This window comes from Nuphar pumila, chromosome 4 (assembly GCF_984573655.1).
Source record: "Nuphar pumila chromosome 4, dmNupPumi1.hap1.1, whole genome shotgun sequence".
NCBI lineage: Eukaryota > Viridiplantae > Streptophyta > Magnoliopsida > Nymphaeales > Nymphaeaceae > Nuphar > Nuphar pumila.
The window spans coordinates 128,768,686-128,794,462 of NC_143252.1; the positions used below are offsets into that span (position 1 = coordinate 128,768,686).

Below are 25,777 nucleotides of genomic sequence, written 5' to 3' on the forward strand. Positions count from 1 at the left end.
TAGAGAAGACCTTTTGTCCCCCAACGTAAGTCAGTTGCTAGTATGACGTAGTGAAACTTCTTATCCAAGAAGAATCATCTTTGCTCAACATGCACTCGCCGAACCCCTCGCAAGGGTGCGAGGTTAGGCAGCAAGGTGGGCAAAAAGAGCAGGACTCGTGCATGTCTGAGATGTCCATGGAGAATTTGCATACTCGTGAACACCTCTGTGCACTCCGATGTGCTACTCATGAGATATAGGAGTTGCCCACTCCAAACTGCATGGTGGTGCACCATTGTAAGTCAAGAGGAAGGTCCCCTATATAAGTGTTATGAGTGTTGACCCCCTACCAATAAAAGGAACCCTAAAATTCTTTGAAAACTCGTCGCTTTTCTTCTCAATAGAGTTCCTGAACGTAAACTTTTAATTTTGCAGAAACAACTATACAAGGGTCTTTCCTACATATGAATGTGTCTACGAGATTTCGATCTTGGCTTGATAATTCTCAACGTGCACAGTGATGTGCGGCCCCGAAGTTTGAGCAAGCCCTCGTGGGCACCGGCATGGCACCTTCGAATGAAGTGCTCCTTTCAGTGTTTCAACTTTATGTATGCATTCCCCACATATGATTGTGTGAGAGAATACTCGATCGTGGCATATGAATTTTGCTAGATGTCTTCCGTTTGTGGTCTTGAAGTTGAGACGAGTCGCAGGTGGCATAGCACCTCCAAAGCATGGCACATAGCTGTGGGTGCCCGGAGAGACTCCCATGGCACGAAGCATGGAGCTGAACAAATGCACTTGAAATGTAATGTGCACATTAGGGCTTACTTGTTGAGCTGTTTACAAGCAATATTGTGTTGCCTCGTGCCGTCACCACTTGTCATAGGAGAGGCATGAGCTTTTCACTTAGCAACGCGTGCATCACCATAGACCCCACCGCAACGCACACACATGTGTGCCGCTTTCAACCGGTAATGATAAAGTTTGGCACATTCTCCACTACTAGGACAAATTGACGTCCTCGTCGATACTTCTCTAATTGAGAGGCGACTAAGCTGAACCTCATAACATGAGGTAGAACAAGCATCCTTCAAAAGATGGTGTATAAGGCAGCAGAGTGGAGTCGGGTTTTGAGATGAAGCTCAGTCTTAGTTCCTTTGTTGTGTGGCGTATGAAAGTTATCAATGCAGCGCAAATATGGAAATCACCACCCATTAAGATGCGTGGTGTAACAAGTCACCAGGGACTGCAGAGCGCAACGCGTACCCCACGGGTAACCTCCCACTGCAATGGAGAAGATCTTTCGGCCCTCAGCCTAAGCTAGTTATTAGTATGACTAGTGAAACTCTCTAGCCAAGAAAAATAACCATCGCAACAGATTATACAATCAGAGGGAGGATCTGCATGATCTGTCGCTGGCAATGGGGATACTACAATCTATACGCTCAACATTGTGGAGATCGGGTTCTATAGGTGTTGATCGTACCCAATTTAATCGGATCATGATCTGGAGATGAGGATCTACCAGATCAGCAATTGAATTGCTGGAGATGATCGATGATTCTAGGAGATTCTCAACTAGCTGAATTCACCATGCACAAGCCGAATGCGCCGGAATTGGGAGACAGGCAGCCAGGGCACACATGGTGGAGCTCTACGGACTTTAGATCTCACTCAGATGTAAGGTGGAAGAAATATTTAGAAGAGATGAAAGGAACTCGTTATTTTATTTCAGTTATTTCTGTTTATCCCTTTTGGCCCCTCTTGTGAGCTATTTAAAGCTCACATGTGCCTTGGATCCAGGTCCTTTACAACACAGAACTGAGCCCCAAAACCCCTTCATACCCTTTATTCGCCCATTACAAGTCAAAGAAAGACTGAATTGATCAAAGGCTCAAGGCCTCTATGACCAAGCACACTCCGGGGCATTCTATCAGTAGGTCCAAGCATAAATTAGTCATAGCTCCAAATCCATTGCCAGCTGACGATAAGGCTTGACAATTTGAGATCATAAGAGAAATCTAAGAAGAATAAAAATCAACATGCTTCCAAAGAGGAAAAGGCAGTTACCGAGCTTAGGAAACAAGTTAGAGAGTTGTCAAAATGAGAAGAATCACAAGTAATCTTGAAAATTTTTGGAAACTCTCAATCTCATCATTTTGTAAAGAAATCTCCTCTTGTAGAAACTTTAAAAAACCACCCAGGTAACCAAGAACAAGACCTGCCCTTCACTCAGAATCAATAAAGTGGCAACATAAATATTTTATTGACTTGCAAAGAGGCTTGTAATCTACAAAGAGTTAAAATGTCCCCAAGATGGTTAATGATACTTGCCTACGCAAATATGGAAATAAATTTAATTTTCATGTATCTGGACTTCATGTAATTGTGCCTCTACAACATGCAATGGATACACATCACGTTCAAAAATGGATCAAAGAATCCAAGTTTACTAAAAGATATTTCTATTAAATACATGCCATCAAAAGGAAGAAAAAAAGACGGATCATAATTAGAACGGGCGAAGCTTTTTCATCAACCATCTTTTTCTTAGCTCCACATTCAATGCCAAAAAAGTCCTAGCTTTCCTTTCATCCTCCAGAAGATCACACGCAGCTAGAAAGAGATCCTGATCCATGCCAGGTATGTCACTGAGAGCAGAAATATACTTCTCCACAAGTTTAGAGTTTTTGACCTCTTTAAAAGCACTTGCTAAGCCATTAACTGCAGCTGCCATCTGCTGAAGAGCTTTTACCACATCATCTCCAGTAACTGCTTGGGTCTTTCTGGAACAATCTATGCTTGGTGGTGTCACAGATAGATGTTTCCTTCGTTTGTTTGGTATATCTCTATCCTCACCCAATTCTGATGAGTCCTGAACACCATTAGCTGGATGTTCATGGGCAGTAGATATAGGTGAAGAAAATGGACATGCTGCAGCTCGAACAGCTTCCATTGCTAGCACAATTTCTTTGGGGTGAAAATTAGCCCCTGCTGCGCTATATCTTCCATCAGCAACTGTGCATGAAAATATAGAACACAGATCTTCATAGTATGGCAGTGCTTTATCTTTGTATTCACGTGCTTCAGGGTGTACCTGTATACATCATGTGTCAGCTACATGCAATTCTATCCTCCTATGTCACTGTTGATTCATGGAATATGAGAAAATAACGTACCATGATGTAGTCATCCCACAAGCTCTCATCATTAGCTGTAATCATTTGGGTTTCATGGTTCCAACCAAATCCTCTTTGCTCACACAGAGTCTGGATGCCATTATATTGTGTTCTTAAGACATTTAGCCGATTTTTCATCGAGTCCCTATGAAAGTGAGTGCCAAATCTTTTTTGGAATTCCCTCTCCATTCGGTTCCAGCCATGGCTGTTGAATGAGTCATCAACCTTGGTGCCTCTATGGACTTCTTCTACCATGAGGCTAATGAAATACCGGTCCATAAGTGGTGTCCAATACATTTTCTTTTGATCATGACTGTTCATGGAATGATTTTCTGTTCCTTCACTCCCTGCACACACATCTATGCTTGCACATAAGCAAGTGAAAGTAGATAAAAAAGCATAAATGCATTACTGGAACAACTAAGTAATCCTTAGAACTACGATGCAATAGTGAAGACAAAAACCATACTTAGGTTGCATTAGAAAAGACAAGTATCTTCACTACCATGCGTAGGTAAAAGGAACTGTTTCTGTATTTATTTTCCTGTCCACCCTAACAGTCCAATCAAATGATCAGACAGTAAAAAAAACCTATAGTTGTGATCTACGTTAAATATTTAGTATGTTTAGTAAAAGGGTTTTGGATCATGTGATTGCGATGTGCAAGAAGGATTTTCAAGAACTTCAAAAATCAAAAGCACAAAATGTACCAGAATTTTATTACAAAGAATTGTTTTACTTTTGAGAAACATGACCCATAGTTTGAAGTTTGAACTATAGCAAAGAAACCATGCTAACCTGATCAAAGGTGGGTGCACATGAGTGTGTACCATAGTTACCGGAAGAGTGCTTCTGAAGCGGGAAGTGCCACACTTCCCCAAAGAGGGGGTGGGGGTGGGGGGGGGGGGGGGGGGGGGAACTTGCTTCCCATGTATTGGGAAGTGTGCTTCCCTCTCGCTTCCTCATCGGTCCCTCTTCATTTCCTTCTTGTTTCCTCTTCAGTTCTCTCTCGTTTCTCCCTTGTTTACTGTGTTTTTCAAGTTAATATTTATTTTTTTGCATGCTCCTCGTTTCTCCATCATTTTCCTCTTGTTTCATTCATGTTTACTTTTTCGTTTCTCATACACTTCCACAACGGCTTTTAAAATGAATCCCCATTCACGCTTCATGTTACTTCTTAACACTCGCTTCCCCGCTTCCGCTTCATGCATTGCTTCTTGTATTCATTTTGCTTCCCAGTAACCGGTGTGCACACCTACCAATCACTATACATACGTGTTTGTGCATGTGTGTGCATATTCTACTTAATGAAGGACACCTTTTCTTCTATTAGAAACTACCATGAAACCCTAGCATCTGGTTTCATGGCATCAGAAGTTGGGGTGCCAAACATTAATCAAGTTAAATCACTCTATAACCGTATGGGAACTTGCAATGGACCACCAATGAAGTCAGGAATTTATTCAATCCAGTGAGCTAACATCAAAGATGTCAATTATCTCCTCTAACCAATGAACATTTGAAGGATTTTTCTTTTCTCAACTCTGCTAATGTACATTAGGTTACATCGTTTAATATTTTTAATGACCTACCTAGGGGCACTTAGGGACAGGTCGTTAGTTTAACTACAAATAGGTTCTTCAATGTTATAACATTCTATAGCATAGATATATTTGGATAGGCCCTAGACACCCTCAATTGATGATATGAAGGGTGGTTAAGCCAAGAAAATGGGTTGTGAATGAAGAAGAAATAGAGAAAAAAGAAGCTTGGTAACACAAGAAGATGAGAGGACTAGCAGCCGACCCTCTACTTCCATATTACACACAAAAGTGACAAGATCACATACAAGTATGTAAATTACATTCTTCAGAAAGTCAAACCCCCTTGACTCAATCAACACATGTTGGGCATATATGACCCTCTTATAACACTCCCTTTCAAATTGGGTTAAAGATATTCATCCTCCCCAATTTGCCTATTAATTCCATATGTGTAGTTCTCCTCAATTTGTCTAGTAATTCCATACGTGTAGCTCTTCCCAATTTGCCAATTAATTCCATGTGTAGCCCTATTCAGACTTTGTAAACACATCGACAAATTGATTTTGAATCCTCAAGGAACTTCAATGATCGCTTGTCAATTTTCTCATGCCAAGTAATGGTCCCCAGTGTACAAAGCCAATATGTGCATGCTCCAAGTCATCGCCATATGCAAAGACATCTTTATGGTGTTGAGATACTTTAAGAAAAATCCGAAAAAGGGAATTTTATACACTAACCATAATCATTACAACCTATGTCACATAGAAGGGTCGCCACACACATATCTCGCTGCACCCAGTGTGGTGAATGTGCACCTAGGATCATTTTGGTCCAAAGTGGACCCGGTCAACTCTAACCAGGTCGACTTTTGTCCAAAATCAAAACTAAAAAAACAAAAAGGGGGTCTCTAGTTAGGGCACGATTCACCCCACCCCCCCCAAACACACACACACCAAACCATCTTTCGCTCTTCTCCTGCTCTGCCTCTACTGCTGCAGCTCCCCCTCCTAGCTGCTGTCTTGCTGCTCCACTCCTCCTTGGTAAGTCCCCTCCTGCCCTTCTTCCTCTGGGTTCAGTAGAACCCACCCAACCCTAAGCTGGATTCAATTGAACCCACCCAGCCCTGGGCTAGGTTTGGTGGTGTAATACCTGCAATTTTTTGAAGCTTTTACTTGAATTTTCGCATTTTTAGATAAACTAAAATATTAAAATTGGTAGACAAGGTGTTTAGAGGGTTTGTAAGGTTTAGAGAGAGCTTTAAAATGATAAAAATAAATTCTACACGCCTAGGGTCTCACTGACCTTATGGAGCTCAAATTTTTCAGAAATAAATTCTGAGAAATTCGAATTAAGCCTTAAAAGAATAATTGAAATAAATAATTTATTTATATGGTGAATTCAAAAATGTATTAATAGAATTTAATTAGGAGTAGATTTAATTAAATTTCATGTAGTAGCATTTCATGTGAATTTACAATTTCATTTATGAAATATTTCATTTGAATTAATTTGCATTTAAGTGAAATTTCATTTAGTGGAATAGAATCCAAAAATTAGCTAGATTTTATAAAATGGTAGGAGTCTATTAGGTGGGCCATCCCATCCTACGTGGCATCCTAATTTAAAGTTTAAAATGCTAAAAAAAATATAAGCTTTAAATTGGAGTTAAAGTGAAACTTACCAAAAACCAAAATAAAGAAGGAAAAAGTCAAAACTTACTATTTTCAAAAATCAACCCCAAAAGGGGGGGTTGCCAACCTTAGAAGACTCTAGAAGGGTCCACTAAGGGTTGCACGAATGAAAGGAATAGGAAACAAAGAAAGAAAGGAAAGGAAGAAAAAAAAACTTACCAAGTCAACTTGCTTGGTAAAAAGGAAAGGTTGACTCCCATAGGGGGGGGGCGACCAACCCTTTCCTCTTAGTGTAGGATATAATATGTATACTATACATTATAGAATATGAAATATATACTACATTATATGCATAGGCTAAAGGAAAAAAAATATTTATGTAAAAAGAAATTTTAGAAAAAAAAGGGAGAATAGGAAAGAAAATGGCTTGAGATATAGAAAGGAGCCTTGATTTGGATCAAGGGCTATGATTGATTTTAGCCCTTGACCCAAACCCTAACTCTATTTAAAGAGAGGAGGGGCTCACGCCCCCCCCCCATTTTGCCTCTTGATTTTTCTCTCAAACTTCCTCTCTCTCCAAAGCCCTCTCTCTTTTCTCTCCTTTCCCTACACCACTTCCATAGGGTTTTCACCCATAGTGAGGTCTCCATGAGGTTGAAAGAGGTTTAAGGAGGATTCAACCAAGTTTGTGGCTTGCGTGGAACGGCCGGATCGTGCGAAAGGGCCAACCGACTCGCGTAGGAATGGATTTTTCGCCAAAAGGTAGGGGGATCTATACTTGCGAAACGGAATTCGTAGCACGAATTCCACCGATTTTTCATAAGCATAGACCCTAAACCAAACCTCACATACGTGGGTTTAACTTAGGGCTATCAAAAAACAAAAACATAACGGGTTTCCGAGGGAAAACCCCTTTTTAAAATATATTTTTTCTCAAAAATCAGTTTCTCATAAAATAAAACCATAGATGCTTAAAATATATTGGTAATGCTATGATTTTTCTGCAAATCTTGATTTGGGTCAATAATATATAATATGTTAGATGTGATGTAAAAATTTGGAGGATTTTCATAGTCGGAATCCTTAGATATTGCGTTTTTAGTCATATCGGGGTTTTCAGAAAAAAAAAATCGGTAAATTTAGTAAAACCCATGAAATTCGAAATTAGGTCCATGCAAAATTTAATTGTTGGTAGAATATGTGCATGTGGATATTCTGCGATTTTTGCAGATTTTTCTAATTTTTAATTTTAAAGAAATTCTATGATTTATTTATTGAAGTATGTAGTTTACCGAAATTAATTCTGAAAAATCATGTTGTGTGAAGGACGGGCCTATTTTCCGGCCAAACTGCTGAGAAAAATAAATTTGTCCATTGTAGCTAGTATTAAATTAGTATGATGTAATTTTGGTGAATTTTATGATTTAATTTATATTAAAAAAAATGGATGTACGGATTTGGGTGACCCGGTTTGGCCCTCCACCCGAATGTTTAAATCCGATATTACGTATTTTCGGCCTGACATCCGACCAGTAAAACGCTCATCTGGAAGAGTTTTGATGAGCAGTTTGTTGCATTGAAAAGCTAACAAAATTTCACACTTACCGTAAAATTTTGGGCTCTGTTCAGGGACTGAGCACGATTCGGTGACAGTCGGAATAGAAATGTACATGTCTGTAGTAAAACGTTCGTAACTTTCTCATACGAATGAATTTTTACGAATGGTTTGCAGTTAATGGAAAGCTGATAAAATTTTCTTTAATCTCTGAAAAATTTAGCTTTGTTCACCTACTGAAAATTTTTCTGTGAACTCTGTAACAGTCGGATAGAGTTGGAATCTTTCTCAAATTGGAACCGGTCTAAGGACTGAACCCAAAACCCTACGTGTTTTTCTTTTGATGGATGTGCGTATCATTACGAACAGTATGAGGACAGTATGAACATGCATAGGTCTGTTTATATGCAGGGAATGACATGCCTATGTTATAGCATAAATATGTGTATAAAATCATGAGACATGCTTGCTTAAAGGACTATGCATTAAGGGACCAAAGGATATGAATCGCATAGTACGTTGTTAATGTTCAATGTTATTCTTGCTGCATATATGCTCATGTTATGATGATGATGATGATGATGATATTGATGTTGTAATTACGTGTATGAATGTAAGTTATTTTTATCGCATTGTTTATGCACATGCACATTTGTTAGCCAAAGCATGAGAATGAATGTATAAGCGAATGCAATTATGCAAAGAATGCATCCATTGCCCAAAAAGTGACTGAACCCTTATAATGGATTCAATCATGATGTTGCATGTAAGCCATTAAAGTAATTAAGTAAAACATGTGACATTAAAGTAAGGGCTTGCAAAGAGAGGGCAAGCGGTACATCCAGCTTCGTGAAACTCTGTTTTGAGCACGGAAGGTTACTCCCTGTTAAAATGTAAACTGCAATATATATATATATATATATATATATTATTTAATATTATTATATTTTCTTTTATTATTTTTTTTTCTATTTTTTTATTTTCTTTTTTAGCATCTAGTTCAATAGAAACTAGATATTTTGATCCAGTCAAGTTCCTGTTGGAACTTGACTGTGCAAGTAGCTGTTGGACTGTAGTCCAACAGCTATAATAAATGTTGTTGGACTATACAGCTATAATAATAAATGTTGTTGGACTGTAGTCCAACAACTATATTAAGAGACGTTGGAATCCAACGTCTCTTTTTGGAGAGCTCAAAATGAGCTCTCCTCTCTCTCCCATTGTTTTGTATATATAGGGGTGAACCCCTTCAATGTAAATAACCATGCTTCTTAAGCATTTTGTTCATGAATAAAGTATTATTTATTTTTCAAGTGTTCTTCCCTTTATACCCTTTCAAGGGTCATGCTTGTAGTGTCTCCAATAGACACTTGTTTGTGAGTTATTTGTGCATTTGTTGAAGACCACCATTTCATTACATGGTATCAGAGCTACGAAATCCTTAGATCTTGAAGTGCTTCCGCCTCGATTTCCATGCCACATTTACAAAAGGTGTTTCATCACCTTGTTCTTGGCTCAAGAAGATTTGTTTGAAGAAAGGCGAACTTGTGCTACAAAAAAATTTGGTTTTGTATCCTCTCTTATTCCTTTGTCTACTCTTTTTCTTTTCTTTTTATTTTTCTCTCTCTCCTCCTATTTATTCCTCTCTTAACCTTGTAAAAGATGGATGACAATGATAAGATCACCATCATTCCTATGAAGCTAAATGATACTAACTATGTAATGTGGGCTTCGATTATGAAGCACCACATTTGGGGAAAACGTTTATGGGGTATTGTGGATGGTTCCGATTTGGAACCTAAACTATCTCTTACCAAGAAAGAGGGTGATAAAGAGGTTCCTCTAACGAAAGAAGAGAAGAGTAAGGCGTTAGCCACTTATGAAAAGAAATGGAAAGAATGGAGGATAGGGCATGCAAAAATTATGTCATGGCTCATCAATAGCATAGACATTAAAAAATGCTCTAGTCTAGCTAAGTTTGAGCATGCCGATAAGGCTTGGGAATACCTCAAAAACATGTATTCCCTTAAAGATATTGCACATGTATGCAATTTACAAGATAAAGTTCGGACAATGACTCAAAAAGATAAAACTATTCGAGAATATTATAATGAGTTGTCCGAACTTTGGGAAGAGTTGGCTCTTCTTGAGCCCAAATGGCATTGTGCCGAAGACATCGAGCTTCGCCAAAAGCAACTCGATATGGAACATTTCTATCAATTTGTGAATGGTCTAAGGCCGGAGTTTGAATCCACCAAATCGGCCCTTTTACATCGTGGAAAAATTTCTTCTATTGTTGATACTATAGAAGAGCACACTATGGAGGAAAATAGACTTAGAAAAAGTACTCCAAAAGTTGATGATGACTCCGTTTTAGCTGTATCTAGACCGAGGAATCATACTCGTACTTACAAGCCGCCTCATTTTGGAAGGCAAAACGGCGACTTTGATAAAAGAAAAGTTATTTGTCATCATTGTCATGAACCGGGGCACTATAGGCCTCAATGTCCAAAGTTAAAAAGAAGAGAAGAAAAAAGAGTTCATTTGTTGAATCTGAGTCAAAAGATCAAGATGCACCTGTGTCTATGGCTCAACTGATGGAAATCCTTCAACCTCTTCTCAAAGGGGTATCCTCCTCAACCGAAGCCTCAACTGGAGTGACAGTTGCATCTTTCTCCGGTCCAGGTAACTTTCCTTGGCTTTTAGATTATGGTGCTTCTTTTCATATGACCCCAAATGTTAATAGTCTATCCGAATGTCTTAAAAATGACTCAAGTGTGTCAAAGGTTTTTACAGTCGATAGCACATCTCTCGAAGTAAAAGGAATAGGATGTTTTGAAAATCTTCAAAAGTCCAAAAGATTTTTTATCTCAGAAGTTAGATATATCCCTAAACTTAATTTGAATCTCTTATCTGTCTCGCAAATATCTGATTATGGATGTAATATCTCCTTCTCTTCTCATGGTTGTTGGGTACAGGATCGCCAGTCAGGGAAGCTGATTGGGGAAGGCCATAGAGAAGGAGGACTTTATTACATGGACTTTTTGGAATTACCCAAGAATGCATTTTGTTATAATATTCAGAAATTAGAATTGGATTTATGGCACAAAAGGCTTGGCCATCCTCATATGTCTAAAATTCAATATTTTCCAAGTTTGGAAAAAATTTGTAATTCTGAAAATTTTTCTTGTAAAGACTGCATTCTTGGCAAAATGAAAAGGTTACCATTTCTTAGTAGAACTTTTGTTTCCTCACGACCACTTGAGTTAATACATTCGGATGTTTGGGGCCCCGCACCAGTTATTTCCAAAGGTGGTTATACATATTATGTCATTTTTGTTGATGACTTTTCTAGACATACTTGGATTTATTTTCTTAAACATAAATCTGATGTCTTTGCTAACTTCCAAATATTTCATAAAATGGTTAAAAATAAGTTTCAAAATGATATTTCTGTTTTTCGCACTGATTCAGGGGGAGAATTTATGTCCAACGAATTCAAAGACTATCTCAATTTACATGGTATTACACATCAAAGATCATGTCCACACACTCCACAACAGAATGGCCTAGCCGAACGCAAACATCGGCACATTATGGAAACTACTAGGACATTGCTAATTGCAAATCAAGTTCCAAAAAGTTTTTGGGCTGAAGCGGTCCTAACTGCCACCTATCTCATTAATAGGATGCCATCTTCCTCATTAAAGAATACAACTCCAATAGAAAAGCTTGTTAATTTAACTCCAGATTATTCTAGATTAAGAGTCTTTGGATGCAAATGTTTTGTTTTCACCAACAGAAATGATAAACTCTCTCCTCGTGCAATCCCATGTGCCTTTTTAGGATATGCTGATAATCAAAAAGGCTACAGGTGTTTCGATTTTCAAAATGACAAATTATATGTGTCAAGAAATGTATCTTTTTTGGAAAAAGAAAGCTTCTTTGAATTTGAAAAATCCAAGGATGTCACTGAATACTCGTTTTTAATTGATCCAACTTCAAAATCCAATGAATGTGATGTTGGATATGACCTTGACAATGATCAAAGTCCTATTGTTGTTGAAAATGATGATAATGAAGAGCAAATCCATAGGGATGTTAGTCTACAATATTCAAGACGTAGAGAGCAAAATCTTCCATGTGCATTACAAAAATACTCTGAAGTCTCACCTAGAAGAACGTCTAGAATCTCTAAACCTCCAGAAAAAATTGTGTCTTATGAATCTTTTTCACCCACGTATAGGGCCGCCATTACATTAATACAATCATATGTTGAACCATCATCCTATTCTCAAGCAAAAAATCATATAGAATGGATAGAAGCCATGAAAATAGAATTGGATGCATTAGAAAAGGTCAATACTTGGACGATACAAGATATTCCTCCGGGTAAGAAACCTACAGGTTGTAGGTGGGTATACAAAGTCAAAACCAAAAGTGATGGGACCCTGGAAAGATATAAGGCCCGTTTAGTAGCAAAAGGATATGCCCAAGAGTATGGCATCGATTATGAAGAAACATTTGCTCCTGTGGCCCGTATGACCACTGTTAGAACTTTAATAGCCTTGGCCTCCATTAGAACATGGCATATCTTTCAATTAGATGTCAAAAATGCTTTCCTGAATGGGAATCTCGTTGAAGAAGTATACATGGAAGCCCCACCTGGTATTAGTATCCCTAAGGGTAAAGCTCTTCGTCTAGAAAAAGCTCTTTATGGTCTTAAACAGGCTCCAAAAGCCTGATATGACCGATTTAGTCATGTTATGCTTGATATTGGTTTTCAACCTTGTTTAACTGACACTGTTTTGTTTGTTAAGAAATCTGATGCAGGCATCATTATTCTTCTTCTCTATGTGGACGATATGATCATCACCGGAGGCGACAAACAGGGAGTTGCAAATATCAAATCTCTTCTTAAAACTCACTTTGAAATGACTGACTTAGGTTTATTAAGATATTTTTTAGGCATTGAAGTTGCTTATTCCCCTCGGGGGTATTTGATATCTCAATCTAAATTTGCTCTTGATATCGTTTCCAGGTCTGGAATTACAGATGATAAGAAAGTAGACACTCCAGAAGTTGTCAATGTTAAAATGAAAATTGATGATGGAGAACTTCTTGATGATCCTACTCCTTATAGACAACTTGTTGGAGCTCTTTCTTATCTTTCCATTACTAGGCCAGATATAACTCATGTGGTTCATACAGTTAGTCAGTTTCAGCATGCTCCCACCTCCGTGCACATGGGAGCGATTCTGCGTATTATTAGATACTTAAAATCCTCTCTTTCACGAGGACTCTTCTTGTCTGCTTCATCTTCATTAAATTTAATTGCATATACTGATGCTGACTGGGGAGGTGATCCCAATAATAGACACTCAACTACTGGTTTTTGTGTGTTCCTAGGTGAAACCTTAATTTTGTGGAGGTGCAAGAAGCAGCAGAAAGTCTCTCTTTCCTCCACCGAAGCTGAATACAGAGTCATGGCAACCACCACTATGGAGGTTGTTTGGCTCATACGATTGCTAGCAGATATGGGAGCTAAAGCAACGCAAGCTTCAAAGATGTGCTGTGACAACAAAAGTGCGATCTACATTGCAAGCAATCGGACATTCCATGAGCGCACTAAACACATTGAGATGGACTGTCACTATGTCATAGAGGAATACTTACATGGAACCATTGATCTGCCATATGTTACATCAGAATATCAATTAGCAGACTTCTTCACCAAGCCTCTCGCTGCTCCCAGATTTCACTTCCTCTTAGACAAACTTTCGCTCATTGTACCGTAAGTTTGAAGGGGAGTGTTAAAATGTAAACTGCAATATATATATATATATATATATATATATATATATATATATATATTATTTAATATTATTATATTTTCTTTTATTATTTTCTTTTTCTATTTTTTTATTTTCTTTTTTAGCATCTAGTTCAATAGAAACTAGATATTTTGATCCAGTCAAGTTCCTGTTGGAACTTGACTGTGCAAGTAGCTGTTGGACTGTAGTCCAACAGCTATAATAAATGTTGTTGGACTATAGTCCAACAGCTATAATAATAAATGTTGTTGGACTGTAGTCCAACAGCTATATTAAGAGACGTTGGAATCCAACGTCTCTTTTTGGAGAGCTCAAAATGAGCTCTCCTCTCTCTCCCATTGTTTTGTATATATAGGGGTGAACCCCTTCAATGTAAATAACCATGCTTCTTAAGCATTTTGTTCATGAATAAAGTATTATTTATTTTTCAAGTGTTCTTCCCTTTATACCCTTTCAAGGGTCATGCTTGTAGTGTCTCCAATAGACACTTGTTTGTGAGTTATTTGTGCATTTGTTGAAGACCACCATTTCATTACACTCCCCCCCACCCACGAAGATAAGAGAAACCCTCTGCATAGACTGCAGCATAGAAGAAAGAAACTCATAAGTGGAATTTTAATGCATCGGGATTGAGGTATTAGGAGTCTCTCTCGCTTTGTCGTCCCTCACTCGGGACCTGTGAAAGGTGTCCAGACAGGCCAAAGTCACTCTTGTATGTAAAATACTGCCTGTATTTGTACCCATGTGACTAAGAAGTGATAACTTAAGATGTATGTACATTAGTTAGGCATTGCATGCATCATTTAAGAAAGAACATGTAATTAAAGATAAAAATTGATTCATGCATTTAATGGCTTATGCTTTTAGTAAGTTCATGCATGGTAATTGTTCATGCATTTTATGAGCTTTGGTTCAAATGGATGATGCATATTTGTTCGATTTGGTAACTAATAAGCTTGCTTCAATTACTAATTTATTCTTTAGATTTAAATTATGAAAAATTAGATGAAATTCTTGTTTCGTATTTTTGTTTTGCGGGTTTAGTATACTCTGTCCTACCGATACATTATGTGTCTGACCCTATTCAATTTAATGTTTTTCAAGAAGTGAGTAAAGCTTGCAAGCGAAGGCGGGAGGTTGCGACGGGGACCGAGCCTATCTTTCCTATACCTCCAAATATTTTAAGACTCTGATTATTTATTTAAATTTAATTACAAGTGGACAAATGTAATTAATTGTGGACGATTGCAAGCGAGGGGGGGGGGGGGTTGGTTGGTTGAACCTACCCAACTCTGGGTGGGCTAGGGTTCAGTTGAACCCACCCAGGATGGGTGGGTTCAAACTAAAATAAAATAAAATTTAATAAAACAATTATTTTTGTTTGTTTTAAGTACAATTGGCGGATAAAGGGAAAGGAATCACAAATAAAGAGAAAGGAATTGTATCATCTTCAACTGCTTGTGCAAGTTTTTCTGCTAGTGTTAGTGCTCATTCTCCCAGTGGTGCTAATGCTCGTTCTTGGCCTTCAGTTGCATCATGTGAGGATGGGCCACTATAGACAAAAGTAAAGAAGCTTGATAAACCCAGAGGAGGTGGCGGTGGAAAAGTAAGATTTCAATCAAGGTTGCAAGACTAGGAAGCAGAAGCGAGAAATGGAAGCAAGAAGCGATGCACTTTAAAATGTATAGGAAGCGGGAAACGAAGAATAAAAAAAAGAAATATAACAGTTAAATGGGAATTGAAATGAAACACAAATAAAAACTAAAATAGAAGTGACTAATATTAAATTTCATCATTTTTAGTGTAAGAATATAATTTTTAACAAAATCTAAAAATGATGACTACCAATTTAAAGAAAGCACATGAAAGTGAGTGAGAAAAGTGAGAGAAAACACTAAAAACATGAAAAGTTGAGTAAGCGAACATATAAGAGGAATAGATGAAGTGTGTGGAAAGCATAGGAGAAGCGTGGGGAAATCAAGGTTCTTATCAAGTTTCGAAAGCGAGGAGTATCGCGCTTCCGAAGCGAGTAATCAGGAAGCAAGCTTCTCACCTATCTAGGAAGCTTCCAGTAACTCTGATTTCAATGCACCCTTTGTGAGGCCATTTTTATTGGGTCCTATATGCAAGTCAAACCTCATTTTTTGAAGTTGTTCGTGACATGGCATTTCAGCATGTAAAAAAGTTAACGATACAGCATGAAAGCAATACAAAAAAATGTAAGATGAATTGGACAAGAGTAAGGAAACGTCTTATTCTTATGCAATCAACATGCCTCTTTCAAGCCACAAAGAAGACACTAAAAAAAAAAGTGGATGCAAGAGGTAGAGGAACTATACAAGGACTATTAATACATATGTGAGGGAGGAGATAGATAGAAAAATAAGCATACTTTTATTCTAGTTCACTTCCATTTAATACAACCAAAAATTCTTATTGGAAGGACTTAATTACTTCACTAGCAAATTGTAATTTGATTGGCTATGTAACTCCAAGTTCAGAACAACTACGTACAACAATTCTTTCAGAATGGAGGAAAAATGTCGAGACACTGCTAGAAGTTAAAAAAAAATTATGGGAGCAAAATGGAGTCTCTATCATCTCTTGTCTATATATCGTTCAATTTGATCCTTTAGGTGATGGGTGGACGAATATTCAAATGGGCCTACTAATTAATTTCAATGTTTCTTTGCTTAGTGGGCAAATATTCTTGAATGCCATCTGGGCAATACAAAAATGTTGAGTATTTAAAGGATTTTTTATGGAAGTAATAAAAGAAGCAATCGATGAAAAAATAGTGCAGATCATTAGAAACAATGCTCAAATTTGTAAAAGTGCAGCATTGAGTTTGAAGAATTTTCTTCATATTTTTTTGACTCCCTGTGTAACACATAACTTGAATCTGGCCCTCAAGAGCATTTGTAACCCAAAAAGAGAAAGAAGATTCAGCGACATATATGTTGTGTCCATGGATGGAAGAATTAGAGATGTCAAAAATATTAGGAATTTTATTGTCAACCACCATCAGGCTAATTGATGCAACGCATCTGGACCAATCTGGATGTACACGAGTGGGACCCGAACTGGATTGTCATGCCCGTGACCCCCAAGCCAAAAACACCCAATTTGGGTCCAAATGGGGTCTAAGGGCAAAATCATCATTTCATATTTTGAATTTTTTGATAATTTTGATCACTCACATCTCATAAAATATTTTGGTTATTTAGTTTCCAAATTATGTTGTATTTAAATTTTAAGTTGTAATTTTTATTTTATTTTTTATAGGAGTTGGATTATACAGATCCAGATAGTTCTAGCATCTTATAGGATATGTTTTGTGGTACTAGAGGGTGTAGTGGGTTCATGGGTAATTTTTTTTAGTTTAAGATCCAGATTTGAATCGATTTGAAAACATGAGCCCCAATATGACATATGGCGAGGTGGCCACTTACATGGACACCTATGGCTAGCCACCTCTCCTCAAACCCCATTGAGCTAGAGAGGAGGTGCCGCCCACCTTGGTCCATCCTTCTCTTGGACTTTGCTCCTCATTGGCCTGCCAAGAGGAGAATGGGATAAGAGAATTCAAAAAGTGGCTTCTCATTGGCCACCAAGGAGGTGGCCTCCCACATGGCCAATAAGAGCCATGCTTCCCATCTTCCTCCTTTAAAAGAAACCAGGAAAAAAACGTGGAGTTTTTTTTTACTGTCTTTTGAAAAAATCTGGAAATGGAAAAAGTGAAAAGAAAACCTTAAGGGGAGGACATCTGGTCCATAGGAGAGTGAAAAAAAAACGTGAGTGGGAGTGAAGAACTTGTGAAGCTTGTGGGCCCCATCAAGCCTGCCCAAGAGGTGGTTGAGTGGAGTTGAAACCTTGTTTGTGCTCCAGCTGAACCGTGTGGGTTAGTGGAGTTGCTGAATCGAATTTCCTGAAAGCTTGTGAGTGTGAGAGAAAACTTTGTGCGTGAGAACCTTGAGTGTGAAGTTGTGAACTTGTAAGTGTGAGAGTGACCTTGAGACCCTTGTGCGTGAACCCTGTCCATGTTTGGCATCAAGGGTGAACCTATACATCGTGAGAAGCTATGAATCTCACGGCTGAACCAGTCAAGTTGTGAGAACCTATACATTCTTGAAGGAAAATGTCCTTGTGAAATATAAAACCCTAAGACAGCTTGCATTTCCTACCTTTGTAATATTTGGATTGTATTCATGAATGTGCACTGGTATGACTGGTATAAGGGCATATTAATAATTATACATTTGAGATATAAATAATAAAAGGACATACAACCCTAATCTTCAATAGGGACGTGTAGAACGTGGTACTGGTTGCAATCTCTCTCTTTCTCTCATTATTAACATGGTATTGAAGTGATTCTTTAACAAGGTGACAATCCAAAGCTACACTATCCTCCATTCAGATAATCACTACTCATCTCCTTTCGATCTTTTTTTTTCTCCTTCTCTTGTTTTCCTGCTTTCCAAAACCTATATATTTCTCCTTACTTGTGACCTCTCTTTTTTTTTCTCTATCTTAGTGCACAACATATCTATAAATCCATAGCATATCTGTAAAAGGAAAAAAAACCCGTCAATGTCAGTAGTACCATTGATGCCAGCAGGCATAGGCCAATCACTAGATTGTGATGCTGATCTTCCATCTCTATAAGCCGTCCACACCGGCCTTTCTTTTCCCTTCAGCCTTTTTCTTGCAATTTTTCTTATTTTAATTCCAAGAAAACGGAAGTCTGTAGCTGCCATCATACGTTCTTTTGCTACAACATTAATGGCATCTACCAGCAATTTACTTCTTTAATTCATTCAGCTCCTTTTTCTTTTAGAACTCAATTTGTTCCTGAAAATTAGATTCAATAGCCAATTTTTTGGTTAAGAGACAAGTCGCCCCTTTATTTAAGGCCATCATCTGATGGGTCATATCACTGGACTATAGAATTGACTCCCCTACTTTCTGATGTAATGCTGTAACAAGATGACACACCCAACAAACCTCTACTGTTACAGCTGTCATTGACCTGTATTCCGCCTCCATACTCTAACGTGCCACAGTCCTTTGTCTCTTGCTGGACCAAGAGACAAGAAGTGAGTTCAGATATACTCCACAGCTTGTCACAGGTTTCCTTGTATTCGGTCCCCTACCCAATCTACGTCTCTAAGTAAGCTATGACAACAAGCTAAGAATGTGAAGGCATTCCTAGCCATTTTCAATAAACCAAGCCATCTGGAATAGTCACCTTAATATATCGTAAAATTCTTTTAACTTCCTCTGCAAGTTGAGTCCCAATTTAGTCAGATTTGACCCATTGGAAATAACACATTAGTGATTATGGTTGAATCCATCCATTGCCTACAATGGATGGCCCAAGCTAGTTACATGTGAGGCTCAAGCGTCACTTATGCCAACCAAGCTGAAGAATACTGGCCTAAGTTGTAGGCACATTTCATCATAGTCCAAACCTGGCAGACCTAAACCTGAGACCAGCCCAACTTAGACCTAACCTAAGCCGGTTAGGATCCACTATCCTCATGACTGGACATGTTGAGCTAAGTTAGGCCTTTAGAAAAAAATACCCAGTTGGTTAATTCAGCAAATATACTAAAACATGTGGTGTGGGCTGTGACATCTGGCCAAAATATGACACTCAAGCCCAGCCCAAGACGCACTAGGCCTGCAAGGTTCACAGTGAATGTGGTGTTTGTTTGTGTGCATGCATGTGTTTGTGTTGAAGGATAAAATCTTGAGATTGTGTTAATATGAGGTAAATGTCTAGAGAGCCTGCCCAGCCGATGTGAACTTGACAGTAATTCTACAATTTTCCCGTTTTCCCTTAAAAATCAACTGGCTAAGCTGAAAACCTTCAAACATAATTTTCCAGTAACAAATTCATAAAAAATCTAAAGATGTGTGAAGGACAAAAAATGATCAGTAATGATAACTTCAAGTTAATAAGCTTCAACAATATCACAGACCTTATTTAGAAACTTTCACTATAATTGACCCATGCCCAAACTGATTCAAATCAGCGCATGTAAATCTGTGTTTGCACCTGATTTTGATGAGGGTGAACCTTGTGCGTCATCAAGTAGATATTCGTGAGCATCAGATACAGGTGAAGACTGCACATCTGTGGCAGCTTCCGTGGCCTCCTCCTCTGAGATAATGCCTTTTGTGCCAGCATAAGCTCCCACATTATTGGCTTCTCCATCAGCAGGGGTACATGAGAATATAACACACAAATCTTCATAATATGGCACACACCTATCCCTATACTTCTGTGCTTCAGGATGATCCTGCAGTGCTTAGTGTCAGCTACTAGCAATTCTACTCTACTATATCACATGCAATTTGTAAGGTAAGTGACACACCTTTATATAAGCTTCCCACACAGCCTCATCATTGACCACTACCATTTGAGACTCATGACTCCAAACAATCCCATTTTGCTCACATAAGGCTTTTATAATGCTGTATTGCTTCTTTAAAGTCTTCAGACGATTTTTCATGCAGTCCTTGTTGTAGAGAACTCCAAATTTCTGTTGAAACAACCTCTCCATGTGGCTCCAACCATGTTTAGCAAATGAATTTTCTATCTTTGTGCCTCTACCGACCTCTTTTACCATGAGGTTAATGAAATAGTGGTCCATAAGTGGTGTCCAACTTATGTTCTTTCTGTTACGACCAATAGCTGTGAGCTCCATTACTTTCCTGCAAATTCATGCATGCATATCTGTAAGAAAGCATATGTTATTGGGCCATTGCAGTACCTACAAGAAACCTCAATCTCAATAAGAGGTACCCAACAAAAGGAAACTATTGGCAACACATGATCTACAAGTGGTATGTCTTCCTCAACGTAGTGTAATAATATTCAAGATAGTAATTATAGAAATGCAGTTAGAGAAAACTGACAAACTAGAGATTTTGAATCAAATTTACTAAATATTAAATGTAATCAAAACATATACCAGATAAACAACGGGTCTTAGGCATATGTTTTAGCAAATAAACAGTGAGCACAAACTTTTGAAAATGATAAACAGGTCAATGAGAAAAAAATCCCAACATATTTGTGTTCATTGTGTATCTATGCCTATGGATACACGTCTTCATATCTTCATATTTGTATTGTTTTCAGACTCCTAATCAGCCCCATATCACCTAAAATTACTACTATGTTTTTTCATCTTTTTTATGTGACACTAAGATTTCTCTAGGTGTTTCCTTCATTGTCATGTTTCTTTAAGGTGCCAAGCATCTGCATTGACATACACGTTCAGCAATATGCACTCTTCTTACTGATTCTTTGTTGCCCATGTGGCACCCTAGAGTAAGTAGGTCTTACTATAGTTCTAGAAAAGTACATCTTCAATCACTAGGTACTTATTCATTAACCTGTTTCCACTTCATCCACCTAGCATGTCTCCACTACTGATGTCTTCATTGAACACATCATCTTTTCCTAAACATATTTAATCATACAGGAGTGTGGCACAAGGTCAACTACCTTAACTACATCTCCTGCATGCCTTCCTACAACCCATGCACCTTAAATGTTGCTTTTACAGTCGTCATTTTTAGTAACTTGCAAACTTCAGTTCTAAATGAGAACTTTGGTCTATGTCACTTGAAATAAATATATGACCTCTTCTTATATAGTCTATATATGTTTAATGGAAACAAGAATGGACTTGAAGTAGATACTTGATGAATGCCTAATTCAATTGGCATCAGAGAAGACACAAATTAACCATAAGGAGTCAATTAATCATGGATAAGGTGTGGTTGCAGGATCTCGCTTTTTGTTTTCAGATTGGATCTGCACTTTTCTTCATTCCAGAATGATGTCAGTCAGACTAAAAGGGGCTCTTCATCCAAGAATGAGTTAGGCTGGCCGGCGTCTTTATGAGGATTGGCTTCCATTAGGCCCACTCAAAACCTCATAATTGCAGTTATGTTTTGCTTAGCCCGAACCTCTAGATATGATTCACTATTGCTTATTTACTAAAAAAACTTGATTTGTATTTAATTAATTTAATGAAAAAACTTGAATTGTTATCATCAAGTTTCAGTGCAGTGTAAACCATTGATTTTTCTCAGTGAAAACATGCCTAAAACATTTTCCTTTTGAGGAAAAAAACACATCTGGAACATGAAAATTACCTACATCATACATGTTTTCTAGTGAGTAAATTGTGATAAACATGTTACAGCACACATAACATTAGCACAAGGGCATTTTCTTCATTTCCTGTTATTGTGTACATGCACAGACTTGCACTAGCTGCGCCGCAGTTCATGTATTTTAGTTTTAGTCACTCTTTTGTTTGGTATTCCTTGTTTTATCTTCCCTTCATGCATGGTTTTGTAATATACCTTTGAATGACATTGTTGTAATACTTGACATTATATTGACTTTTATGAGTGCCCCAATTAGGGCATTCCTTATTAATAAAGAAAGTAGTGAGCAGACTCCACACTAAGAATAGAAGTTTGGGGCTAAAAGTCTCTTCTCAAGCATCCTTCTTCCTTTTTTCATCCACAAGTGCTATCAGAGCCAAACATTCATCTCACCACAAATTGCCAAATCTAGATTTTCCTCTCCTTAAGTTACCTCCCAAGACCTTGGTGACAGCAACCCCATCTCAATCGACAACACCTTCCTGCTTACTGCTATCTCTGTTATTCCTTCTCTTTTTTTATTGTTTTACATTGTTATTACCTATACTACTAATGATATTGCCTATGTCACAGGGACTCGGCAAACTGGGTGTCGCACCCCCGTCGACGCGATGCGATGCGGGTGTGCGTGCGGGTGTGGTCAACCTGACCCTGGGTGCGTTGACCCTCACCCAGGGTCATTTATGTCCAACTTTTGGACTTTATATATATATATATATATATATATATATATATATATTTTTTTTTTTTTGCCGCACCCCCGCACCCGCACCCATGTGAAATAGGATATTGTTCATCGTTGCCTTTATTTTATCTTATTACCACATATTCCTCTCATTTTAAGCAAAAAACTGTTTGCTTCTAACTATGGACGGTAAAAAACTATTGGCCCTACAATCAATGTGACTCAAAACCCTAATATGAATCCTAGCCTCATGAGTTCCCAAAGTGTAAATCCTATTCCCACTTCACTTAATCTTAGCCAAATTTCCTTTCCAAAGGTCCCAATCAAGCCGAATGACAGTTTATTACACTTGGAGAGTGGTTCTTGTAAAATTGTCTATGACAAGACAATACGCATACGAGCACAAATACTTTAGAAAAGATGTGCACGAAGGCACTCTCACAACACTTGAACAAAGTACGCAAAAGCGTAAAAATAATAAACATGCACTATGGCATGTATTTTATAGAAAGAACAAAAATGCTTGAGACTCTCAAGCTTCAGGATTACAAGGGGGAACACCCCTATTTATACAAATGCCAAAAGGTGCAAAAGGGGGCCTCCCAAAGGAGTCGTTGAGAGCCCCCAACGGTCACATTTGTGACCGTTGGGGGGCCCCAACGACTCTATTGGGGGACCCCCAATGCACTTTAATAAAGAACAAAAAATAAAAAGAAAAAGTAAAAAGAATTACAAGAAATAAAAATGAAAAATTACAACATATTCCAAATGGAATATGTGCAAAACAGTGAAATTACAAGAATACCCTTTTCGGGTAAAAATATATAAATATATATATTTATATATAGAGAGATATATGTACATATAATATATTATATGTAAATGTATCTCTATGTATATAAATATATATATATATATATATATATATTTATATTTACAATAAATTTTTTTAGGAGACACATTTTAACAGTTAGATCCTCATAAATGGAAGAAATAAAAGAACGTGACAAAGATATAACAATGATGATCATCAAACGAGGTCCAATTAGAAACCTAGTCAGAACCAAAGGGTCTGATTAGTATATGGAGCCAAGCATGGCATGTGAAATTTTATACCAAACCCATGTTCAACACGAGTTTCGATTAAGATCCAGGATTTTTCAAATGTAAAAAAGATAAAATAATTATTATTTTACCAAGTGTGGACCAGGTGTGGTTCATGTAATCCTTATAAGACACGGGTATGGTTTTTCTTATGGTGGACCCATTGGACCTGAGTCTGGAATCAGTACCAGCATCTCAAAGTCGGATCCAAGTTCGAACACACCTAGGTCCAAACCGGATCCAACCCATTGACACCCCTACAAATGATGTTCCTGCTAATCAGGAGAAGAATTTGAATCCATCTACAAAGACAATATGCCTAATGCGATCAGTTTGTCTCAATATCAAGTGACTGATCAAGAAAGACAGAGAAGACATGATGCAATCAAGCTAAGACCCGATCTCATCAGAACTGCCCAACAACACCTCAATCCAAGAGATTAATCCTCACTAAAAAAGACCGAAAACAAAGAATGTGTACACGAGAAGAAACAAAGTTGATGAAATGCATATCAAATCATCCCAAGATTTCCTGACTCATTTCTCTAATAAGAAAGGCATGAGAAGATCGACAAGAGAGACAGAGAGAGACCCCATTGAAAAATTCATGTCATATAAAACATTTGTTATCTATATATATTCTAATGTATTGCCCAATAGGGGCATTTTAGTCTTTTTACATGTATTAATGGTTGTTTATTAGAAACAACTATTTTTATTTTATTTTCTTATTTTTTTCTTTTATTTTATTTTTCTTTTCTTTTGAGCTTTAGGGCCCCACTTCATAGAGTAATTGAGGCCCTATGACCGTTGGGACCTCCCCAATGACTCTATCAGTGGGGAGCTCCGAAGGGTCCCTCACTCTCCCTTTTGTATATAAATAGGGGTGTCCCCCCTTACATGTATTATTCCTTTTCTCTGACTTTTCAATAATACTTAATTTTTGTTAGCTTTTTGGCATTGTCCCTTAGTGGATTTGTGTGTGCACTTGAGTGCTTGTCTATTCTCTTCGTAATTGTCCATTATTGAACTTGTAAGTGTTATATACTTTGTTATTTGTAATTTTGCTTACTTCATTACATGGTATCAAAGCCATTTGGGTTCTCTTTATCTTGAAAGCATTTCTTGTGGTGTTTGAATCTCGTGACAAAGGTGCTATCACTTTCTTCGTCTCAATCTTTCTCTTATCATCATAGAGCATGAATCAAGAGTGGAGCTCTCCTAAATTATCTTAGAGAGAAGAAACTTTGGAGTTTTGTCATGGAAACCTCTCTTGAACCATCGTTGAAGCTCACCAAAGTTGAAAGAGGTGTTGAAAAAGCTCATTGAGAATGATCGTCTTAAAGCCATCAATAAACATCAAATAAAGGTAAAGGATTGGAAAAATAACTTAAGCATGGTTTATGAATAATAATGACATAAAAATATGTGTCAACATTGCTAAATTTAGAAAAGTCAGTGAAGCTTGGTTATTTCTTAAGAGTATGTATACCCAAAAGGATCTTGCTACACAATATTTTTGTCAAGATAAAATTATATCCACTAAGCAAGGGGACATGTGTGTCCGTGATTACTTTAGTATTGTGTCCCCTCTTTGGGATGAATTAGCTTTTCTTGAGCCTAAATGGGTGGCCCCGAAGATATTTAAATGAGAAGATAGCAAATTGAGAAAGAGCACTTTTTTCAATTCCTTCGTAGTCTAAGATAGGAATTTGAATAAGTGAGGGTTTCTCTCCTTCCTAGGACCAAAGTTATACCTATTGAAGATGCTCTTGCCAATGTATGTCAAGAAGAAACCCGTCTTGTCATGACCCATAAGAATGATGATGTTTTGGCCATTACTAGACCAAGTTCCAAATGTAAAAACTTATAAGCCACCCCACTTTGTAAAACCTAATAACTATGGTAATGGGCCCAACTATAATAGTGGATATAGGAAGAGTGTCACTTACCATCATTGTAATGAACCGAGACACATTAGACCGGTATGTTTTAAGCTTAAAGGTAAAGTTGCTTCCATTGGTGAAATCACACCTAAGAAAGAAGAAGCAAGCAAAAATGAAGATA

The 25,777-nt window shown here is 37.7% G+C and overlaps 1 protein-coding gene across 3 annotated transcripts in view; it reads right to left on the reverse strand.

Moving 5' to 3' along the window:
* Window positions 1-2,223: 2,223 nt before the first annotated feature.
* The window catches only part of LOC149841014 (L10-interacting MYB domain-containing protein-like), a 41,977-nt gene continuing 18,423 nt past the window's right edge, over window positions 2,224-25,777 (reverse strand). For 2 of the 3 annotated variants that reach the window (XM_090004628.1, XM_090004627.1), the window contains exons 3-6: window positions 20,109-20,448; window positions 19,790-20,033; window positions 3,162-3,520; window positions 2,224-3,079 (exon numbers count right to left, since the gene is read on the reverse strand). In XM_090004628.1, coding sequence (XP_089860754.1) covers window positions 2,495-3,079; window positions 3,162-3,520; window positions 19,790-20,033; window positions 20,109-20,441 — 1,521 coding nt within the window. In that variant the 5' untranslated portion in view covers window positions 20,442-20,448 and the 3' untranslated portion in view covers window positions 2,224-2,494. The remainder of the gene's footprint in view (window positions 3,080-3,161; window positions 3,521-19,789; window positions 20,034-20,108; window positions 20,449-25,777) is intronic. The other variant, XM_090004629.1, reaches the window with a different exon arrangement.